This window comes from Parasteatoda tepidariorum, chromosome 7 (assembly GCF_043381705.1).
Source record: "Parasteatoda tepidariorum isolate YZ-2023 chromosome 7, CAS_Ptep_4.0, whole genome shotgun sequence".
NCBI classification, from domain to species: domain Eukaryota; kingdom Metazoa; phylum Arthropoda; class Arachnida; order Araneae; family Theridiidae; genus Parasteatoda; species Parasteatoda tepidariorum.
The window spans coordinates 56,371,423-56,395,388 of NC_092210.1; the positions used below are offsets into that span (position 1 = coordinate 56,371,423).

Consider the following 23,966-nt stretch of genomic DNA (forward strand, 5'->3'; position numbering starts at 1 on the left):
TATTTCGTATAATTGCATATTTAATAACATAATTTCTTTGTTAGATCTGAAGATTATTGATTAATTATTTTAAAAACTAATAAAAATCATAAAAATACTACTTTTAGCTTTTAATCCTTACTTTGTAACAAAATTGAGAACTAAAAGCAATAATTTTTATTTATTTAATGCTGTTAACAATTAAACATACCTGAATTTAATTAAATAATTTGCTTGTTTAGTAAAAATTGCAAACATTAGTCATTTGATAAAATACTTTGCATATACCCCCTCCTTTTTTTACAGCCACTTATTATGTAAATAATATTATATAAATAGTAATATATAGATAATATATAGAAAATAATATATAATGCTTTTCATTGAAATTTAACTTTTTTTACATCAATTTCATCTCTTATAATTTAAAATTATTAAATTACCTACACACATAATTTAGTGCAGAAAAATATTTTGTTAACCTTGCATATTTGAAAACATAGAATGTGATAAAAGAATCATAATATTAATCCTACTTGAAATATTTATTATTTTATAGTAAATTCTTTAAAAATTCAAAACTTGTTTACCTGGCAAATTTCAATTTTATACAAAAAAAAATATTAGTACACCATAATTGAAATAAAAATACATACCAAGAAAATTTAACTTTTACTCAAGATCCAAAAAATTATCAAAAATTTAATTTTTTATGCAAACCGCAGATTTTTGAGCTGAAATTTTGTTTTTGAAGATAGTGCAATTAATAATTACATTTTATAGAACATTGTAGGGCAAATTATTAAATAAATACATATTTACTCACAAAAAAATATTATGAAATTTTAAAAGTGATACATAAGTTTATTAACCTTAACTCTTGGTCTTTGAAGAAAATAAGCGGTTCCTTGTAACACATCAGCAGCATGTGTGGAGTTATGATATGGATTTTGATGATAATTGGCTTCAATAATGGAAAGCCAGTTTCGGATCACACTTTCATCACAATTTAGAAGATTACATGCATTAAACTTCATGAAAATTGAGAGCCCTGACCACACAAGAGGCCTGAAAAAAAAATCAAAATTCACCAGCATGTACAGATTGGAATAATATTTAATAACATTTTACTAACTTTTAACGGAATAGGACACCATACCATAAGAAAAACATTCACTCGCAACTGAAAAGTATGTTCAGGCAAACCGAGAATAAGCCATGAAATTTCATTTGTTGAAAAAAAATTGAAAATATCAAATTTCAAATAAATTATTGGAAGAGAACTTTTCCACAGCGTAATCCTAAGGTATCTTCTATTCTCTAAGTTATTTTCAATAGGAAATTTTTAAAAAAAATTTCTGTACATGAAACTTCATAGGTTAAGGTTTTTTTGAACTCATTTTTTCTATACTTTAAATTTATGAAGGTGAAAGAGAATCTGCGATAAAAAGTTTCTCCCTTGGTATGGCATCTCCTAAAACTAATTATCTTAACTTCTAATTAACCATTTTAAATTTGCTCAGCTAAACTTTGAGCTCTTTCTTCTTTGTAAGAGAAAAACTTTTTCTGAGACAGGACTAAAATCATTTGCAATTATCCATCCACGAAAGATATCCGCTCCGCCTACATAGATGGGATCAGCTGATCCCACTTCGAAAAATACTGGTGCTGGAGCTTATTGTCAGTCCCTTTAAATTAAAAGTTTGATAGGAGTACAATCGAACTCGTTTATAACGAGCACAAAGGGACCGTAACACGTACTCGTTAAATCCGAGTGCTCGTTATAAACGGGTCCTTAAGGCAGGCGTGCAAATAGAAGAGGGGGGGGGGGCTTTTGAGGTAAAATGATTAAGTTTACTTAAAATTTAATTAATACTTACTTAATTTAACTACATTAATTAATTTAATTAAATACTTTTCTTAATTTAATGACAACTAACCCCTTCCCCCCAACGAATTCAGAATATCCAAATTGTTCAGCAAATTTTTCTGCTTGCACTTTTAGAATTGATCCACTCACAGATAAATCAGCACTATGTTGCACCTTCATCCATTTCAATAACGCTTCGCCCAAATCGTCTTTCGAACACTTCTTCAGTCGTTTACAGTCTGTTTTATTTTGTTCGTATGCATCCATTAACTTGCCTTTGTTTTTTAGCAGTGTGGAAACAGTAGATGAAGACAATCCATACCTTTTGCAGATTTCGAAATTTTTAACACCGTCATCCAACTCCCGTAAATTTTTTACTTTTTCGTCAACCGATAAAGCTTTAGATTAGAACGATAAGGGCAATTAAGTTTCAGTTCGCGGTTTTTTTCTTGATTTCTCGCGCATTTCTAATCATTTTGAAAAAAAGATTAGACAGAAAGACTAGAAAGATGAGAAAAAAGATTGCTCACTAAAACCGGGTCTTGCTCGTTAAAAGCGACTTCTGTTCCATAGACTTAACATTGATCCAACCAAATATTCTCGTTTCCCTCGTTAAATCCGAGCTCGTTATAAACGAGTTCGACTGTATTTTGTAACAACTTTGATGGGGTAATTTCTACAGAGCTTCTTGCTACAGAGGCTTAAAAAAATTAAATGCATGAAAAAATTGTGATTCTCGTTGATTCACAGGTTACAATTCAGACCTTGGTAAATAGAAAACATTCTTCCTCTTCTGAAGAGCTTCTGTGTTATTAGCAATCTTACTGAAAATGGAAAAGTTGTTGCAATCCAATGGAACCCAAGACATGTCAAGATTCTTCGTAATGAGGAAGCAGATTCACTAGGTAAATCAGCTTTATGTTTGCCACAGTAACACCCTTCTCTCCCCATAAGAAATTATAAAGTACTAAACAAGACAAAATGTAAAAAAACCTAAAGAAAATTTCATTTTTGGAATATAGCTGTTGGAAAAAGTTGGGAGTGCCTTATACGAAATAAAATCAGAATTCTCCCCAATTCACCCAAATGATGCCTGCCTTTGCATGCTGACAGGTCATGATTATCCCCAGTATCATCTCATTAGTTTTAGCATAGCTGCCTCTGCCTCATGCCAACAATGTGGGGGTAGTTCTGTGGTAACAACAACTGTACATGTGCACCAAATTAAAAGACATTTATACTGGGGATACTTTCACTTCTACTTAATTGCACCTTTATTTGATAGCAAGACAGTTGGTGTGAAATACAATAATCTCAGGGTCAGTGATTTTTCATTCATATGTGAATCCATATTTCGTTAATCCATAAAAGGTGAGTTTTTTGCATAATTTATAACAGAACGCTTTGTAACAGAAAAATATATTTACTATCAATAACAGAGAATGATGTTAATGTTACAATGTCTGAATGGAATCTAAATATTAATTAATAATACATCACTGCACATAGTACCATCTATATTAATTTATTAACAATTTGAAATATTATTACATATTAGAATTATTATGAGAAATATTATTAACAATTGGCCCAGGTCAGGAGTAAGATAAAGAAACGAGCAATGTATCCAAACTAGTATCTAGATTTTTAATATTTAAAATTTTCTATAACCCATTAGAATAGAAACGTAAAAAAAAAATAATAAAAATTCAGAATCATTGAATTAAGCAGTGCTTTCTCATATATGAGGCAATGATTTTAGCTAATTGACAATTCAAAAGTAAATCAAACAGAGTTCATACTCAAAAAGAAGAAATTTTTTCCTTGACTTTCATAGGTTGATATTAAGTATAATTCCAGGAATTTTTCTTTTAAAAAAATTCAACAAATTTACGTTTAATAAAAATATAAATTAAAATTACAAATAAAATCACAACTCCAAGAAAGCATTAAAAATACTATTTCATTTTTTAAAAAAAAAATCGGATGATTTAAATAATGTCAACCCATTACTGTCATTAAAAATTATAAATTGTCAGAATTATAAATGTGACTAAAAGGGACAAAAAGACCAAAGGATTATGCTGGATAGAATTAAAAAAACAAACAAAAAAACAAATCAAATAAAAAAATAAATAAATGATCTGTGTATAGTTGAAGTTAAATCATAATTAATCAGCATAAGAACACTTTTGAAAACAAAAACGCAGTAAATGATTAAAACCCAATGTGTTAGAATGGATTAAAAATTCACTAAAGGTTAGAAAAGCACCAATATTGCAAAACTTAAATGAGCGATACTAATTTAAAAAGAAAATAATTCTACAAAAAAACATATTTTTGACACCAATTATATGACTATCCTAAAAAGAAACTAAAAACATATAAAAAATCTATATTTAATTAAAATTAACCCATATTCATTAAATTAAGAATATACAATAGAATAAACTACTAAAACATAACATTTTTAATCCTTAGCTATAAGATAAATAATTAAATTATCCTAAAATATGAAACAAAGCTGCAAGAAAACTAATAAAAGACGAACTTATTAATCAATAAAATAAAAGAATAACTTTTCAACAAACTTTGCAACTAGATGAAAAAACAATGGTGCATGAGAAAAAAAAAGCTTTCAGATAAACAGAGATCTGAAGAAAGTTATTTAAATGTACCTTTTTTCTGTTACTCTCTCCAAATTGAATATATCAAACCACCATTCATGGATATTTTCTAATGCATCTTTTATTTTAGGAGGAGCAGCTCCGAGAGTTGGTAGCGAAGAAGGAGTCAGTGGAAGTGTCCCGGAAGCAGGAACACCTCAATTAAAAAAAGGAGAATTTTTAAAACTGATTTTTATATAGTGAAAATCGATATAAAAACACAATTAAAGCATCAAAACTCACCTCTAAAAGCTTCGTGAGAAAATCTGCGTATGACTTGCTTGCTATTCTATAACAACATAGAAAAATAATGCACAATTGAAGATTAATGAAAATTAATTATATACAATTTTACAACTTAAAAGCAGAACTATAGTAAAACTTTTTCAACCTGGATTTAAGAAAAGCTTAATAGTATTATGATTTTTAAAAAAATTTCTGGCAAAATAGGTCTTCTGCTGGACATTTAAATGCAAAGATTTTTTTGTTGTTGTTGTTAACTTAAGATAAAATTTGAAATCAATCATTTAGATCTTTATTTTCTGAATTTTCATATATTATAAACCCTGCGTACATCTAAATTATATTCTTTCCATTTAATTTCAGTGATCGTATTAACCAATTCTGTTGAATAATTTTTTTAATTTAGTAATTCTAAACTTATAAACCAATGACTTTTTTTCTTGTTCAGTAGTAGACTGATCTAAAAGACACGGTTTTGCAGTGGAACATCGAACTCGAGCGTCACTGGCTGCAGTCAGTAAATGGGTGGATGATCACTTTGATAAGCCTGCGTTGGGACTGAGCGTGTGCGGTATCGATCCTCGTTAAAGTGTTCTACCGTAAAGTGCTAGACTTTGCACGCAGGTCATTGGGCTACCAAAGTGGAGGAACCGTCCCCTCAGCAGAGCATTGAAATTGGGATGGTATGTCTTCGATTTTCCTCAAGTATGTTTTTCAGACCGTTGCCAATAGCCACCGTGCAGCTCGAGCGTGACGTAAATAAAATATCTACCTACCTTTCTTTTTTCTTTCATGAAAATAAGATACCTCCCGTTTTTTTCTCTAATTTAATTCAAATTTTTATGTAAAGCTCTCTTTTTTTAAAAAAAAACTTTCTAATAAAATTAAATACCAAACAGAAAATTCTCCCTTTAAAATTTCCATTTTCAAACTATGACATCATTTTATTAGAAAACAAACTTTTTTATGCTTTTATCATTTCAGAAGTCTGAAATTTTATAAGTAAATAAACAAAAATAAAAAATATGCTTCATTTTCAATGGAATAATATAACTTGGCATCGCAATAGTACCCTCAGTAAATTTTAGATATTAAAAGTATGTTGCTTTTAACTGCTAATAATATTGAAACCGTTATACAAGAAATAATAATTTAGAAAAATGATCGTAAGTCACATAATATTTAATATTGTGTTTTAAAAATTATTTATTAACATGTTTGTTAATATTAAAAAAAATTACTTTAAATTTTTTTCTCACAAAATGATAGTCCGACAAGGAAATATAAAGCTTAAATAAATTTGAAAATACTTTATAAATCTAGAAAAAGAAAGAAGTGAAAACATAATGTAGAAAGTAGAAGAAAGGAAACAATTATTTCCAGAATAATTAAAAATATTTAGAAAAAAAAGAAACTTGTGCAGAAATAAATTTTGCTTGAACACCAAGTTAATGAAAGTAAACTTGCAACTAATCTAAAGTAAATAGATTCATAGTTTTTGGAAGGGCCAAAAGAGTCTAAAGGCACAGGGCCATGCTTAAAAATGACTTTTATTTTAAGGCATTGACATTATTCATATTATACTGAGAAATAATTAGATTTTTACCAATTAACAAAATAGACTATGTACCTGCATAGAACAAAATCGCTTTTATTATTTTACAAAACCTAGATTATGTTCTTGACAAGGCACAAGATAACTTAATATCAAATATGAGATTAGATATTTATTTAATAATGTAATTATTAAACAAACAAACTTTTGATTATTCAATAAAGCAGAAAACAGAAGTTAGATCGAGTTCTGTTTGAAATACATAAGGGTCTTTTTTTGCCTTCTTATCAAACCACTATTATTATTTATATATTTTTTTATTAAAGCATATAATGGATTTATAAAAATTTTCAATAAAACTTTTATGATTGTTTAAGTCTTTCCCCCTCATTATTAATGTAAAAAATGCAACATCATAAAATTAAAAACATATAACTAGACATGAGAAGGAATTATATAAAACTTTTATTTCTGTGTTTATTTTCAGAGCTTAAATTTTTTTTCAAATACATCGAAAATAAAAGACAGTTATTTTTAAGATACACAACAACAAATAAAATCGGCACGATTTGAGGAGAAACGTGCCCTTAACCAACATTTGATTCTGATAAACGATATCGCTTTGTCGAATACGACATAATTGCTATCGTATCGGTGAATGAAAATGCGCTCAGTTTCTGGCCATGTATTTTACTTGACCTTACGTCGTTCGCCGATTATTAGATCCGTTTTGTCGGCATCATGTCATGTAATGAAAAAGCGTTCTTATACTTTAAATGATATTTAGCTTCCTGAACATCAAAGATATGATTGCCAGAGATTTAATTAAATGCTGAATAGAACATAATTATTTCATAAGCAAAAAATAATCGATGAAATAGTAAAATTTTTTTAAATGATTATCTTATTACAGGTCAGTTTGAATAAATTGTGAAATTTTTACTACAAATAATTGTAATAGATGTTAGAATTATTTTACTCTAATATACTCAATAACTGATAACTGTTACGAAGATTTCTAAGATTTGTTATTTTCCAGGTTTTTGTAAAAAATTACAACTTTCCCCTGGTTTCAAGAGTTTAAGTAACACAAAATTATAAGAGTTGCATGGATAATAATGAAAAAGTAAACATTAAAGTGATACATACAGATATTAAACCGCTGAAGAGATCAGAAGCCACTTGATCTTCAACATGATTTTGTTTCAAACCAGTGAACTGAGGAGAATAGATATCAGTGCTTCTTAAAATGTCCAGAACACGATCAAGTGCCTGCACTACAAAAAGGGGACTGTGTTCTTGTGTAGCTAATATCATATTAATGACCTAAAAAATATAAAATGTTAATCAGAATTATATTTTTTAAGTTTTTGTTTATCAACAAGTTAATCTCTTAACACATTTTAAATTAAGAAAGTAAATGCATTATGAACTTACATAAATGTAATTTGAAAATTTTTAAGATAAAAACAGTGTTTAAATATTTATAAGTTCATTAAAATGTTTAAATTTTATATATAAATTACAATTTTGTTTCATCACGAGCAACTTTTAATCACAAAATTTTTTAATTATATCAAATAATAAGTTTGTAAATTATGTAACTATTAAACTGACAAAACTTTAAAACTCACTACAATATGACATACTTATAGCAGTGAATTTTAAATATATAATGTTAAATTTTTAGAAATTGCATTAATATTTATTTGTTATCAAAATCATTTGAAACTAATATAGATATTATGATATATTTTCATATCAACACAATGAAATATCTAATTTCATTCTTAATATTTTTTTTGTGTGTGTAAGAAAATATTGATCTTAAAGGTTAGGATTCAAAAATATCAATTCACAAAAGAAAACAAATCAAATATATGTTCGTTTGCATTGTTTGTGATAAATTCATTAGCTTTCAATTGCTTCTTTCATTAGTTTGATGTTAATGCAAGGAATATTGAGAAAATAGAGAAAAATTTGAGCAGTTTTTTTTACAAATCACCAATACATTTGCAAAAATCATTTCCATTAAATTAAAGATGAGAACTAAAATAAATAGTTAAGCATGCTGAGAAATTTTAATCAAGATAATATTAACTAGAATGAGTTTTTAGACCAAAGCTTACACAAATAATTGTACTAACCTTTTAAAAATTAATAGTTAAAACTATATTGAAACACATTATTTTATATTGCTGCTATTTATGGTAGATAGGTAACAGGTAAGAGTAACTTCTAGTCACTACAAGAAACATTTGTTTTAAGTTAGCATGTTTGCCTATGAAAATATTACAATTTTCTTAATATAGAAGACAAAAAATTTTATTTTGATAATGAAATACTTTCTAAAGAAAGCTAAATAAACTTTTCATCAATAAATATTTATTTTAAAATTGAATACAATTTAATACATATGAATGCAAAAAAAAAAATGTCTTAGAAGGCTTTTAGTCAATATATTTATATAAATCAAACCAAAATTGTGGGTCAGAAAATATCTTTTAAGAATTTATACTAAATTCTCATAATTTTTGAAAAAACAATGGACCTATGGGAACCCTAAATTCCAATCAATTCATTTTCTATTATTTTTTTGAGTATTTAAATGAAATTCCCAAAGTTTCCATAATTTTTACAGGTTGATAAAATTTCCTGACAATGACATTCAAATGACAGAGTGCCCACAGAGACCTATGAGCGCTCTGATATTACAACAAAAACACCCTGTTTAAAATGATGTATTAATTGATAATATCTGACATGTATTTTTTTAATGAAAAATTATGAAATGCTTAATTTAGTTGAGAAAAAATAAAAATTGTTTTTTTTTCTTCTTATAACGTTCTTCAACTATGAAACATTTATTTTCACACAGGAAAAGAAGACAAATTTGCTAAAGATCACATATTGCACAGACAAATTTCAAACCTTAAAAAAATAAGTACTTTTTCTAATAACAAATCAATTAATTTTTACATAATTTACCACATTAGATACTGATCAACTCAATTTTAATATTTCTTTGCTTTGTGTTCTTTTTTATTTATTCTACATTCAAAAATATGGCTTACTTTTGTTATCGGAGGTTCTAAAGTCATAGGATGGAATTTTGCAAATGACTGCCTTCTATTAAGACCAGCTAAAAGAAATTAAATATCATTCAATTAATATATATATTGAATATTAATTTATTGATAAAATTAATATTTAAAATGCTTGTAATGTGTTTATTGGCAAGTATATATTAAATATTTTACTGATGTCATTCCTTAAGATTCACACATTTTAAAATAGCAACAATGGCAGAGCTCTCATTTACGTAAGTGATCTTGAAACACAATGAGAATAATCTTCAACATTAATTAAGAAAATTATCAACCAAAACATTAATTTAGAAAACTACCATAAAAGTGTCAGAAGGACTTATTTAGTTATACTTCTAAACAAGATCATTCATATTGACTTACAAGCAACTTTTCAAGCTATTATTCACTAGAAAGCTATCATTGATGTGCACATTACAAACTGAAATTTTCAAGACTTTTTATACAGATTGCTCTGCAAGTTTAAATTCTGATTTATGAATTTAATAAACAATAAAAATAAAACTGTAAAACAATTATGCAGTGCTAATGCTAAAAGCACCTTTAACAAGCAAAAGAAAATTTTGAAATTATTTTACAAGATTTGTCCATTCATTAATATTATTTTTTTTTATCAAAAAGTTTTGGCGAACATATTTTTAGAATCATGTTCTAAAATGTTGTGAGAAGCCATCCTATATTCATTAAACACAATTTTCAGATCGCCTATTACTCAGGGACATTGTTTCTTTCAATGGAAATGTGATAGAAAATCTCCATTTACAAATACACAAGCTTAAATCATTTTATCTCAAAATATGTATGGTGTGCCAATAACAGAAAAATTGCAGGAAATGAAAAAATGCTGTAATTATCTGTATAAACTTTTCAACATCTTGAAGATAAAACATCTCTTAGTCCTTTGGGGCAAATAAACAACAAAATAAAATAAATCAATTAAATACTAAATAAATATGCTATATATTCATATATTCTAACTAATTATTAAATAATTCATTTAAATCAGTACGATTTCAATAGATCCTTTAATAATAATATCATTAAATGAATTAAAAAACTAGCAGCAGTTTTGCTTCGAGTTCTGAGGCGGCACCTTCAATGCTAAGTCAGATCTTAACTTTTACACTATAAGTATGTAATTAGTGGCCAATAAACAGAAAATTATCCATATGAAGGAGACTTATCTTAATATTGGCATGCAATTTTTAAGAATTGTAAAAAATATAATAGGGGTATTAGCCCTTTGTGGTTCAATATCTAGTAATACTGAACAGCTGATTCCAGTTAAATAGGACAACTTACCAGCAGAACAGGACATATTTTATTAAAAACTTTTAAGGTTTTGTCTTCCAATATTTTAAGTTTATTCTAACTTCTTACTAAAATGTACTGGTGTGAGGCAAAAGCAAAAATCGACGAAAATACTCAGTGAACTGGAAGGGATTAAATTTAATATTTCTATGGTTAAAAGCAAGAATTTAAGGTTTTTATTTTGTGTGCTTTTGAGCACAAATTTTACTTTTTTTTCTACGGATGTATATGAAAACAGTTCAAAAAATTTCTGGTTAGATTAAAATTAATTTAAACATACTCATTCAGCATGCTGATAGTTTTTTCTTAAATTTTATTTTTTATAAATATTGAGGGAGATCATCATCCCAAGAACCATTTAAGAGCCAGGATTAGTATGAAATATAAACAATATTACATATTCAGGGTGATGAAACTGGAATCGATATCTTTCAAGAATTTTTTTTCAAAACTCATTGGAACAAGTTTTGGGGAAAATCTTGAATTCACAATTGATTGCTATCTAGATAACGGCATGTTTAAAAACTTAAATTTTGTGGATACATATTCTAACGTTTAATAAAAAAAGGTTACTTTATATATAACCTAAAAAGTGAATATGTTAACCAAATGCCCTTTTAAAAACGTAACAAATAATTATAATAATTCCTGATTATAATTTCTAAATAAATTTTGAAATCAAATGAATATTAAAAATTTTAAACTGGATATATAAATTCTTATGAATGCAAATAAAAGAAAGTAAGTAAAAAGACACATCATGTCTTTGTAAATTGAACAAAATTAAACTAAAATATAAATAGATTCTATGTACGTACTACCAAAAAGCTGTAAATTTTTCACGCACATATGTACAGCTGTAAATAGTGTACGTACTTTCACCAGAGTAGGATCGAACATCAATAGAACCTTTCCTTGGTGCTTTAACAAGAGGAAGCATATCTAAGTCAAAAAAGTAAATAAAAAAAATCAAGATAATGCCTAAGAGAAATAAAGTAAAAAATAAACACAAAACTGTAAATAATTAACTCAACTAAATGAATGATTACTAGAAAAAAATGTCTAGTTAAAAGAAATAAAATCTATTTCTCAAACCAGGATATAAGACATAAAAAGAGTCTGAAAATAATCACCACAATTTAATTGCATAGTAGAATATTTAATATGAAAACAAATCTTGATTTATTTAATTATTATGGCAAATTATCAGGTAATTATAAATTAGAACTGAAATTACAAAAAAAAAACAGAATTTATTTCATTTTTCCTCTAAGGTGTTAAAAAATAACATTCTATTAAAATAAAAAGTTTAATTAAATAATATTTTACGTTCGAAAATTGTGAAAACAGATTATCATTTAAGGCCCAAGATCACTAAATTTAAAACCCTATTAGATGCATTTTGAGATATTTCTTTTTATTCAAAAGAAGATAAATATTCATCCACCAGTAAACAATGATTACATATAATGAAACTTGCTTTAAATTCTTAGTTTTAATTTTAAAGCTAAAATTGTTTTCATAAAACTATTTTTATGAAGAAAAGATAAATATTTAAGCTACATTTTGCTCTACAATTATTATCTACGCATATTATTATAGAATACATAAAATTTGAAGTGATTTAAATTAAAATTTGAACTTATGTAAGAAATATGAGTAGAGAAAATGTACCAGTAGATTCTGATCCAAAAGATTTTTCACTATATGGACATTCATTTAGATGTATGAGATGCTCAGCATAACTAAAATAAAATTTAAAAAGAAAAAATTATTAGTCGACAAAGCATTAAGCAGTAAGATATATAGCAAACAATTAAAAAAATTTCATTTTATAATTCATTTAACATATTATTAATTTATGTCTTTTTGATCAAACATATTATCAAAATACATTGCCCCACTTTATGTATACGCAAGACGTAGCCCCAAGCTACTATCTTATTTCTGAAAATGAAAAAAAATCTAACGGCGAGGAGTTTTGATGATGAAGGACGCTGAAGGATGTCTAAGTTGAGAGTCTCCATAGTGGAAAAACACGCAATAGCAGATTATACAGAGATTAATATAATAGGAACCAGAAAATATGGAAGTCCTGAGCCTTAAAGATATGTAATTTCCTAAGTCTCGCAGAATCAGTTGATCATAATTTTGAGACGTTTGGAAATAAAATATAAATAAATAAAAACAATACTTAATAAGTCTAATGATTATTTTAGAATGGTAAGATTATTTAGGTGAGAAATAGCAAAATAAAGCAAAATTAGACAAACATCTTCTCTTTATTTTTACTTGTAAATCAGTAGAAATTTTTGAAAACTAACTTCAACGATTTTTTTACAGCATTACATTTAAATTCCAAATTGAAAAGAAAGTTCAAAAACCGCTGATCTTAAATAATTCAGTTTAATAGGGTCAAATTTTTAAAGCATAGTTATAAACAAAATAAACACATGATTTCACATAACTTTAGAAATACTAATTAGGTGGAATAGTTCATTTATGTCACCACATTCATATTAATCCTAATGAATTAAACGTAAATAGATATTAAACAATACACACACAAAACTTTATTTTTTTTTGCATATTTAACGCGCTGATCTTAAATAATTTAGTTTAATAGGGTCAAATTTTTAAAGCATAGTTATAAACAAAATAAACACATGGTTTCATATAACTTTAGAAATTTTAATTAGGTGGAATAGTTCATTTATGTCACCACGTTCATATTAATCCTAATGAATTAAAAGTAAATAGATATTAAACAATACGCAAAAAAAACTTCTTATTTAAGCTAGCAAATATCACTTATGTTATCATTAAACTATTTGCAAAAAAAAAACTGAAGAATCCGCAGTTTAATTTATATGAATGGAGAGTTCTGAAAGAAAGCCAATGAGAAAATTTCCGTTTTCAAACAACTCTTAAAAACGACCTAACTGAAATTTACAAATGATTTTTAGCATTGAGGGCTAATATTGCCTCTTTCATCCACTGTCTAAATTTCAGGATGCAAGCATTGGATATCATTTCATAAAAATTGTAACCTCAAAGGATTTATAAATAAAGCTAACTAACTTTTGAAGTGCTATCTTACTAAGCTGCTATAAGATCACATGGGATATTAGACATGAGATATGATATTAAGTTAACGCAATTTTGTCATAAAACAACTGTAAAAAATTTGAACCGACATAATTTTTTTAACGAATAAAGAGCAATCAAATATGTGTTGTAAACATCTGTACTTTTAGAAATATCAGAATTTAAAATTTTTTAAATGCAGATCATGAATGAAATAAAAATAACAATCAAAGCAATACATTTTTTTTTTTAAAAATCGTCACATAAAATATTGTACCCAGCATATATTTCAACAGGCTGAATTCTGCTCCATAAAGGTAAATTTTCTCCAGATTTTCTTTTGTGAAATAGGGTTCCTTCCCATTCCTGAAATGAAAAGAATAATTGCTGTTATTAAAAATATTAAAGTTAATTTTACTTATGCACTATTAGTTTCATGTTCAGACAGTGACATCACAAAAAGAAGCTAGATTATAGTAAGGTTAATAATAAAAAGTTTAAACAAAAACCCAAAGAAAACATTAGAAGTTGAATCAGATTTTATAGCAAAGCAAAACACAACCAAAATGGGACAAAGCCTTCTGTTTTGTTTTCAATATAAATATTAACCTCACAATAAGGTGACATTTGAAGCCAGGAAAGAGGTTCAACCACTTCTATGTATTGAGCTCTGTTTTGAGGAAGGAAAAAATTCTTCCTGCACTTCAGAATTGGTTTCTGTTTGTTTATATTTAACTCTTTAACAGATTCTATCAATAATTAATTTAATTATTAAAACATTGATATAGCCCAACAAATTTTATTTTTATGGCAAATAAAATAGCTAAATATTTTTTAATAATAAAATAATATTCATATTATCACTATTCAGAAAAAGAAATTAACATACATAATTTATACATGAATTATTCTCCATAACATCGACAATACACCATTAGAAATTTAATCTGTTATTGCCAACTTTAAATTCGACATTAATTTGTATATCTTAATCAATGCAAGAAATTGAAGGCGCAACGCTATCGTGTCATGATGACATCCAATAGTCAAACAAATTAGCTAATTTTAGCATTGCAAAATTCTTAGATTAATATAAAATGAAGTATTTTAAATCTAATCATTCTGAAGTATTTAAAATTAAGCGAAATTAAGTACTTTTTAAAAAATACTTTGAGCCATAAATGTAGATGGTTACTTACATTACAAAATAATATTTCAGATTTAAGGGGAAGTTTGTTAATATTTTGCTTAAAAGCATCAAATCAATATCAGGGCAAAAAGTTATAGTTGCAATTCACCACACATCTGCTACATACTGATCCGTAAATGTACTTGCGTTCTTCAACTGAATTAATAAGTTTAGAGTGTCATTATTCCAGTCTTAATAAAGCAATATTCCATAAGTAACAATCATCAATTTTATTTTGCTAATTTATCAGTTATTATCAAAAAGAATTGTCATTCTACAACCTTTTTTATTCTTATCAAACTACCATTTTAAATTGAATAAGAGAATTTAGAGTGATGGGGAGTGGAACAGTTTTAAATAAAGAGTAATGAGAAACCCATCACAATAACAAATAATAAGATTATCTAAGAAAAGTAGATTATCCAAGAAAGGTAAATTATATGAAAAAGGTAAACAAAAAGGTTTCTTGTTCAAACGTGAAATAAATGCAATGAATGATATTAAAAACATAATCAAGGTCATCATTGCCCATCAATGGGAAACAATCATCCCGATGAAAAAGAAACTTTAAAAAAAGATCAATTTTAATTTAGTGCATATACAAGTCATTAAGACAATTACTCAACTAAGCCAATAAAGGAAATGAAGGAAATAAAAATAAAAATATGACCACCGAAGCCGACGTCATCAGGGGGTACCGGCCTCGGTTGCCATAAAAACAAAACCATTTCTAATTGAGGGAGAAGCAAATGCCTAAATTAACTCCCCAGTACCCCGATGGTTTTGTATAGAAGTCCAGGAAAAAACATGAAATACAAATAACAAATTAAGAAAAGAAACTAAAACAAAATCATTAGAAAAATAAAAACTCACTTAGTTACAGGTCAAACACCGATTTCACAAGCAAGCCGAATGAAAAGGAAGCACTAAAAACTAAAGAAAACAATGCCCTCTACTACACTGCGCAGATAGAAATAAAAGAAGTCAAAAAATAAGATACGTAACAAATTAATAGAATGCTTAACTGGGGCTGCTCAGTTAAGACTTGAATTGCGCCCTGTTAAAAGAAAAAAACAAAAACCTAGATATCTTCAATCATTTTTTTAATTAAAAATTAACATTACACAAATCAAAAGGAAAATCATTATTACTCAAATCATTTAAAAAATTATTCACAGCTTCCCGAAGACTTTCAACATTATTGCAAATATTTTTGATCCTAACCAATTGTGAAAAATTTTTATTTTTAAATATTTTATTACACAAATAGTATTAAAGTTGCAGAAGTTGAAGTATTAAAGTTGCAACTAAGCCAAGATTCATCAATAAAATTGGCCATTAAAAGTGAAAGTGGATTTCCCTAAACAACTGATGCTAAGGTGAACTAGTTCATCATATTCAATTTGTTAAAAGTGGAATTCTTGCAATCTCATATTAAGGCATGTAATGCTAGTGAATAAAGATTTTACATCAATAGAAACCACTATCAGTTCATTAGATTTAAGCAAATGGTGATCATTTACAAAATCATTTGAATTTTTAACAATAAAATATTTATGTGAGAAAGTCTAGAAAAATTTAAAAAACATACTAAGCTAATTTATAAGAAACAGTACTAATATTCAAAACAATAGGTAAAAAAGTGTGGGCCTAATGTACCTTGAATAAAGAATAAAACCTAGAAAAATGTTAATTAGTAGGTATAAAAAATATTTCAGATGATTAAGAATGAAGATAGAACTTTGTTAACATTCGGAACTTTAAGTGATTGGTGTGTGTGAACCTTAGAGATCTGTGAAAGGATCACAGGGCTTCTGAGACTTGGTATTTTTATAACCAGCTATGGAGAGTTAGGATTTTTAATCGGTAATAATTATATTTATATTCAATCAGCAATCTATAACTTATTTAATATTTCAATTATTTACATTTATGTTAAATGGCAATAAAAAACAAAGTAGCAAAATTTCCGAACAAAAAAAACTCTTATTTTTCATAACAGTATATTAAATAAATTATGAAAAGGATATGCATTTATAAAAAGATTCATCAGTATTTCTTATGAAGCTTTTCAATTCAAAATAAAATAAATTCAAGAATGAAGATTTTAATTATTCTTGTAGCTTATTCTCTTAAATTCTTCTCTTATTATTTGCAACGTTTATAACAGCTCTTTTTTTGTAACAATAATTCAGCTCATTTTATTCATTTTCAACACATACATCAAAAACAAATTCTTAACTAAAAATATGTCATTCTTCACATTAAATATTCTTAAAATAATAGGTAGTCCTTTCTTTTCTTCTTTTTTGGTTATTACAGTCACAACTGCCAATAAACTTTTTTTTAATACTTTATATCATTTTTTTTACATCATTTTGTATCATTCATAGCTGAAAAAAATTGGGAACCCTAGCTTTAGATAATACTTCATATAGTCCCTCATCACACTCCTCTATTTAATTAACTTTGTCTGAAACTACAATTTGACCTCCTGTATCTTCTTCCAATATAAATCTGTAATAACAATGTCAAATAATACAGTAAGTACTCACTTTTCCTTTCTTTACCTGCATATTAATGCTCTCAGCGATATCTGCTTTGACTGACTCAGCTCTGCACAAAGTTTGGGCATTTCTTCCTATCAAATCCTTAGATGTATATCCTAGAAACTTTTCAGATGATTTGTTGGCATACTGTTAATAATGACAAAAATAATACTTTAAAACTTTTGATTTGATTAATCATGAGATAAAATATATTAAATATAAATAATATTGTGGGTAGAAAACCTGCAGCTACTTTTAATTAAAAATAAAAAAAATATTGAAAATACTTTATAATTTGCACAAGTCAATGCACTAAATCAATGATCATCAGTGATTCCACTTTGTGCTATAAGTAAAACAGAAAATAAAATCCTTAGAAGGGGCACGAAAAATAAGTTACGACATATAATTCTCCATATTGGAAAAAAAACGTGACAGCACATTTGTGCAGGTATAATTATAACCAAACCAATTTCCGGAAGGAAAAAGAACAATTTGGAGTGCCAAATTATATTTTTGTTTTTCCTTAATGCTATCCAAATTCAAACATTATAATATTATATTAATATAGTATTATTCAAATATTCCAGTTCAACTTCAAATATAACTCTTGTCTTGTTTTAAAATTCTTTGTTTTGTTTATCATAAATAATTATGAATGTGAATATTAATAGGTGGTGAAAAGGTAAGAATTCATATCATAAATAGGCACTTGCTTTTAGTAAAAAGGAAAACATGGAAACAGAGAGTCCTAAGAACCAGTAATTTTCAAAGTCTAGCAAAGTCACTGGATCATAGTTTTGAGACATTTGAAAATAAAATATAAATAAGTAGCTAAAATAAGAAAAATAATGTTAGGTAAATAGAAATGTTTACTTTTATAATGCAGAATAAAAATTTATTAATTAGTTTTTCCAGACTAAAGATTATTTTAGATTGGTAATACCATTTAAGCAAGAAAAATCAAAATAATTCAAAATTAGATGAAAATCTTTTCATCATCTTTTACACTATTAGAAAAAGGTGAAAGAAAGGGTTTTTTTAAAAAGTAACAAAATGTTCTGGAATCTAACAACAATTTTTCTTATAGCATAGTTTTAAAATTCCAAAAGTCAGCGATATCAATTAAAGTGTAAAAAGAATAACACCTTTTGCCTCTTTAATTGTTTTAATAAAGATCCTTTTTAGCCAAAACATATGAAGTTCAATAATAATAGTTAAAAAATTAAAGATATGGATATTTTACATATAGCAAAAAATTGTTTAAAACTAGCTAACATTCAATTTTATTAAAAAGACAACGTAAGCAAAACTAACTTTTATTTTAGCTACAGAAATATTACGCGCGTACTTAAGTAAATGAACGTAATTTGTTAAATTTTTATTCTTTCATTTTTAAGATAAATTCATATTTTTCCTATTAAACATGAAACATAAAATAATACCATTTAATTCACATAAAATCTAAATTAAATGTAGTCTGTGCGTCAAATTAGTTTTTTTCTCTAGTCCTTTAAAAAGTTGAGCAATAAATTGCTTATACTGCACAATTGTTCAAAATAAATATATAAAAGTAAATATAGTTTAGAATAGAGTCAAACATTTATATTCCGAATTAAAGTAATTTTAAAGTTACGGATGAAGGGAATAGCTTTAACACAGAATATTTTTCTATTACTTTAATAAGCTGAGATTTTTGATAATGTGAAGAAATTGTACTATTGTACTGAAAATACAATATAAAGTCTCGATAGTTCGAGTTTCTGATAAAACCGAGCTAATGAAAAAAATCAGTCATGCTCTTAACATATGCACAACACATGGAACAATTACTACAATTGGCTTTACAACAATTACTATGACTGAATATTGAAAAACAAATTTGTGCATTAAACACTGAAACATGAGCAGTATGACAGTTAAACATAATATATTTTTCAATTAAATACTGAAATTTAAAAACTGCTGTTTCCATTAATTTAAATATTTCTTAAACATTATGTTTTTTAATAATTTGAGTTTTCGAAAGTTCAAGGTAGGCTTAGTCACATCCACCTCGAATTATCGAGACTCTACTGTAGGTGGAAACTAACAATTCTTTAAACAGTTTCTAGAACATTTTATTACCTGATTAGAAACTTCATTCACTTCAAAAATATATAAATAGGAAATAACAGTTGACATGTTTCAAGCATTAAAAAATGGGCATCCATTTTTGAGCACTTGAAACATGTCACAGGTTATTTCCTAATTCTACATTTTTGAAGCAAATGAATTTTTTAATCAGGTCAGATCTTACTGCTGCACTTTCCTGAGATTATTTATTTAAAGTTATCAAAATAGCTTTAAAAATTTTATTTTTTCTAATGCTATTATAACTTATTTTATAAGTAAATAATTAAACTGTGTAAAAGGGCCTAAGTTAAAATCATTAAATGCACATTATTACGTATGAGTACTTGATTTCCGCTAAACTCAAAAAAATTATGCTTTGATTTTTTTTAAAATGACATTTTTAAAAAGCTAAATAAAGTTCAAATGTAATCCAAAGAGACTCATGTTTGCTGTTATTATTGAAATCATATATTCCTACAGATAGAAAAAATTTTGGTTTAAGCAACAATATTTTTAGGTAAACTGAAGATGTTTCAATTGTTTTCTTTTTGCGTAATGCAATAAATGTTTCTATCAAAAAAATAAATAAAAAATCTTTATGAAGGCATAATTTCTTTTAATGTATGAATAAAATCCCTAATCCTCTGATGTATTTTACAGCCATGAAATATTGAATTCAGTACCTAATGCATTCAATAAAGTATGCAAGAGAAAAATGAATTATTCTATCATGGCTTAGTAAATTATGTCTTCATGAAGCAGTACATGATATTCCTCATACTTGACTGATTTTTTCTATAAAATTTTTTTAAACTTTTCTAAAAGTTAAAAGAAATCATCTATATGACCAAATATATCTAATATGGAACATTTTGAATCAGGAATTGCAATTAAGTTCATTTCTTTTTTTTTAATAAATGGAAATTTTGCAGCTATTACTGAATAAATATAAGAGATACTATAATACAAAAGAACTTGAATTAATTATGCATAAAATAAATTATTACTTCAATGTTATGAGCCAAATTAGTGACAATGACTCCCTCTCTACAGCTATCTAGAGCTGTAAAGAGAGCTTGTGATGCTCGCAGTTTTAAAAAATATGAAATGTCAGTATGATGAATTTGTATGAGCTCATTCAGACAATATCCAAGGTTGCTACTCTCCACAAACCACTAAAAAAAAAAAAAAAAAAGAAAGAAATNTAAAAAAAAAAAAAAAAAAAAAGAAATTTAGGAAACTAAGCAATAAAACAATTAATATAATAATATAAAATAATAAAGAAAATTTAAACTAGCAACAAAATGCTGGAATGCATTTAAAAAAATGGTTTTTTAGATTTATTGTATTTCAGAAATAATTTAGAAAAAGTTAAATTGAGAACAATTTAATTTTAATACATCTATAACCATTTTAATCATAATGAATAAGAACTGTTTACAAGGTGGCCACTCTCTATACAAAACCCAAATAACTGAGATTTTCAGAGTAAGTTTTTTTTTACAGATTGCCATGATTTAAATTAGCATAATTTTAATCCTAATTTTAAAATTTGCATATAAATTAGTAACAGAAAATGAAGTTACAGTAAATGACTCTTATTTACTGCTATTCTTAGCAGTGAAATTGTTAATTTTTTTCAATCTTAACTTATTATGTGTGCATAAAAGTTTTCAAATGAATTAAACAAAAAATAAAAATTACAAGTTTTATTTTAATGGATTAGTTAATAATCTTATTAAAAATTCAAGATAATTATGGATTGGAAAGTGTAAATAAAAATTATTAATTGGAATAATAGGAATTTAAACAGCACTGATGACAAGAAAAATAAATGATAGTGCCACTGAATAATTTTTCATGAGATATAGATAAAAGTTTTAATTCTGCAGATATCAACATTATTTAATCTTTTTCTCAATTGAAACAGTTGAACTTGAACAGTTTTTGCACAGAAGCTTTATGTGAATCAAAATTAAAAAAATACTTCTTGATTGGAAGTATTTTTTAATTCTTTTCCTGCCTCTCTTGTAAAAAGAAAAATCACATTATTTCTTTCGCTTTGCATTGCGTTTATGTTGTGATCTTCGTGTTAAAATATTTTTAAATAATGAATGTTACCTTTTCTGAAGAAATCAAACGACTGAAGGACTTACGTAACAAAATGCTTCTGGTTTACAATATCATTTGCCTTTTTCTGAATTTTTAGCATTTATGGATATTTTTTCTCTATTAGGACATATTTTTAAATATTTAGGATATTTTTTAAAATTCCAGCTCAATTTTTCGCATTTTAGAGAATTTTTTAAGAATATATTTTCGGTTTTTGTAATTTTAGTATATAACATTTATTTCAAACTTTAATGAATGAAGAATATGTACTGCATTGTTTCATATGTTTTGACATGAATGAAAGTAAAATGAAAGAGAAAAGCATGTTTTAAATTAATATTTTTACTTAAATAATGGGGTATTTTAAAAGAAATTTTCTGCCCTTTTTTAAGGGCATTTATGTGGACTTTTTAAGTCATCAAAATTCAGGCTTTAATTATAAGTATGTTATTCGCATACTCCATAGTTATAGTTAGATTAACTAACGAAACAATATAATCGACATTACTTGCACATTAATAAAAATAAACAAAAAGAATTAAATTTGAATAGACAAAAGTATAACATAATTGCCTTTGTTTATAATACAAATTTCATTTGCAGTCATTAAAACAGATCTTATATATTTTTAATTTCGTTTTGTGACTGATAAAAGGAGATCTCTTTCTCTTCAGCCTAGAAAAAATAAACATGTATTAATCCTTTAAATTTTGTTATCTATTACAGTTTGAGATTCTTTTTGTAATTAATTATTCATCTGCTATTTAAAAGTGTTACCATTACCGCCAATTTGGTTGCAGTTTAAATTATACTTAAAAAGAAAATACTTAATTTTAATTTTTTTGTTTTAATTCTTGTTGACGAAGGAATCGTAATTTTTGACTGCCAATTCAAAAGATGAAAAAGCCTTTAACAATGCTTTATTTTTCTCCCTCTGTATAATTTTTTTTGTCTGCATAACCTGCTACTTTAAGTTCGGCAAAGTGGCTTGTTGAAGAACAATATGTAGAATTTTAAGTAGCAGTTTATGAAAACAATAAAAGGATCACTGCTTATGAAAACAGTCAAAGGAAATCAATCCACTGGATGGCGCTGTTCAATTATGAAATGTATAACTTTCATTCACTACTCATCTATCCTTCTTGTTAACAGCACTAGCTTGCCTACTTGCAAATTATGTTTATTTAATAATAAACTCTCATCTTAAAAGGCAATCTGACCTTTTTTAGTGAATTAATAATGCCTTAGTTATCTTGAGTAAGTCGAACCAGGTACGCCAACACTGTTAAAGTAAACACAAGTGACCATGCACCAACCAAAGGTAAGCAATATTTTCTCTGCTACCTTTTATTCGCTAAGTGCGTAATTACCAACAAATCTGATTCTGAAAAGAAGAAAAAACAAATTTTTACGAGAACAGGAACTTATTTTCCCCCTGTACACCTCATCTTCAGTATGTAACAATTATCTGAGAGAACCACTTTTCCTGGTTATTTATTTGTCAAAAGATATAAATCCTTAAAATCCAACTGATGGTGATCTAATTGTCATTTTTGTGAAAAGTGGACATGAACTGTTCTTCTTCCTTGTTCATTAAATATGATCTAAGCACACTTTTTATAATTATTAACAAATTCAAGTGAGATTAATTTGAAAAAGTTTAATTGAGAAATACAAGGCAGGAGAGAGTGAGAAATACTGCTTTAATTATTAACTTTTAAAATTTTAGTAAACTTTCCATTCACACAAAAAAAATTTAATAATCAATTCATTTTTTAAAAAAAATTACTACCCTGCCTAATCAGGGGTCTGTTTAGGCTTTTTTTTTTTTTTTAGAGGTACCTATTTTGTGAAAATTTAGACATAAATCTGAAATTTAAAAATTCTATTAAAAAATCAACACAAAAATATAGTAAGGCAAGAAAATATTTTCAAAAATTGTCACTACGAATAGAAATCATTAATGACTGGTAAATTTCTATACATTTTTTAAATTGCATCCAAATTTAAAAATCCATAAAAATCATTAACCATAGTTAAATTTCAACTTGAATTTCATAAAAACATGCATTTAACAGTACTAGCAATAAAAGTTATTTTCATTCTGAGAGCATTTTTGACTGGGTAATACAGAAAAAAGTTTCACAGAGAGGAAAAAAAAATGTTTCATAAAAAAAATAAAG

The 23,966-nt window shown here is 26.4% G+C and overlaps 1 protein-coding gene and 1 long non-coding RNA gene across 4 annotated transcripts in view; one reads left to right on the forward strand and one right to left on the reverse strand.

Annotated features, from left to right (window-relative positions):
• Window positions 1–4,744, forward strand: part of LOC139426035 (uncharacterized) — a 70,719-nt gene extending 65,975 nt beyond the window's left edge. Inside the window, exon 3 of the long non-coding RNA XR_011637296.1 lies at window positions 4,607–4,744. This is a non-coding gene — a long non-coding RNA (uncharacterized lncRNA). The remainder of the gene's footprint in view (window positions 1–4,606) is intronic.
• Window positions 1–23,966, reverse strand: part of LOC107437356 (high affinity cAMP-specific and IBMX-insensitive 3',5'-cyclic phosphodiesterase 8B) — a 358,938-nt gene that overhangs the window by 14,403 nt on the left and 320,569 nt on the right. For 2 of the 3 annotated variants that reach the window (XM_043039399.2, XM_043039408.2), the window contains exons 6-15: window positions 20,679–20,846; window positions 17,563–17,703; window positions 14,096–14,184; window positions 12,406–12,476; window positions 11,608–11,673; window positions 9,388–9,455; window positions 7,463–7,639; window positions 4,759–4,804; window positions 4,528–4,672; window positions 852–1,047 (exon numbers count right to left, since the gene is read on the reverse strand). In XM_043039399.2, the coding sequence (XP_042895333.1) occupies window positions 852–1,047; window positions 4,528–4,672; window positions 4,759–4,804; window positions 7,463–7,639; window positions 9,388–9,455; window positions 11,608–11,673; window positions 12,406–12,476; window positions 14,096–14,184; window positions 17,563–17,703; window positions 20,679–20,846 (1,167 nt within the window). The remainder of the gene's footprint in view (window positions 1–851; window positions 1,048–4,527; window positions 4,673–4,758; window positions 4,805–7,462; window positions 7,640–9,387; window positions 9,456–11,607; window positions 11,674–12,405; window positions 12,477–14,095; window positions 14,185–17,562; window positions 17,704–20,678; window positions 20,847–23,966) is intronic. The other variant, XM_043039401.2, reaches the window with a different exon arrangement.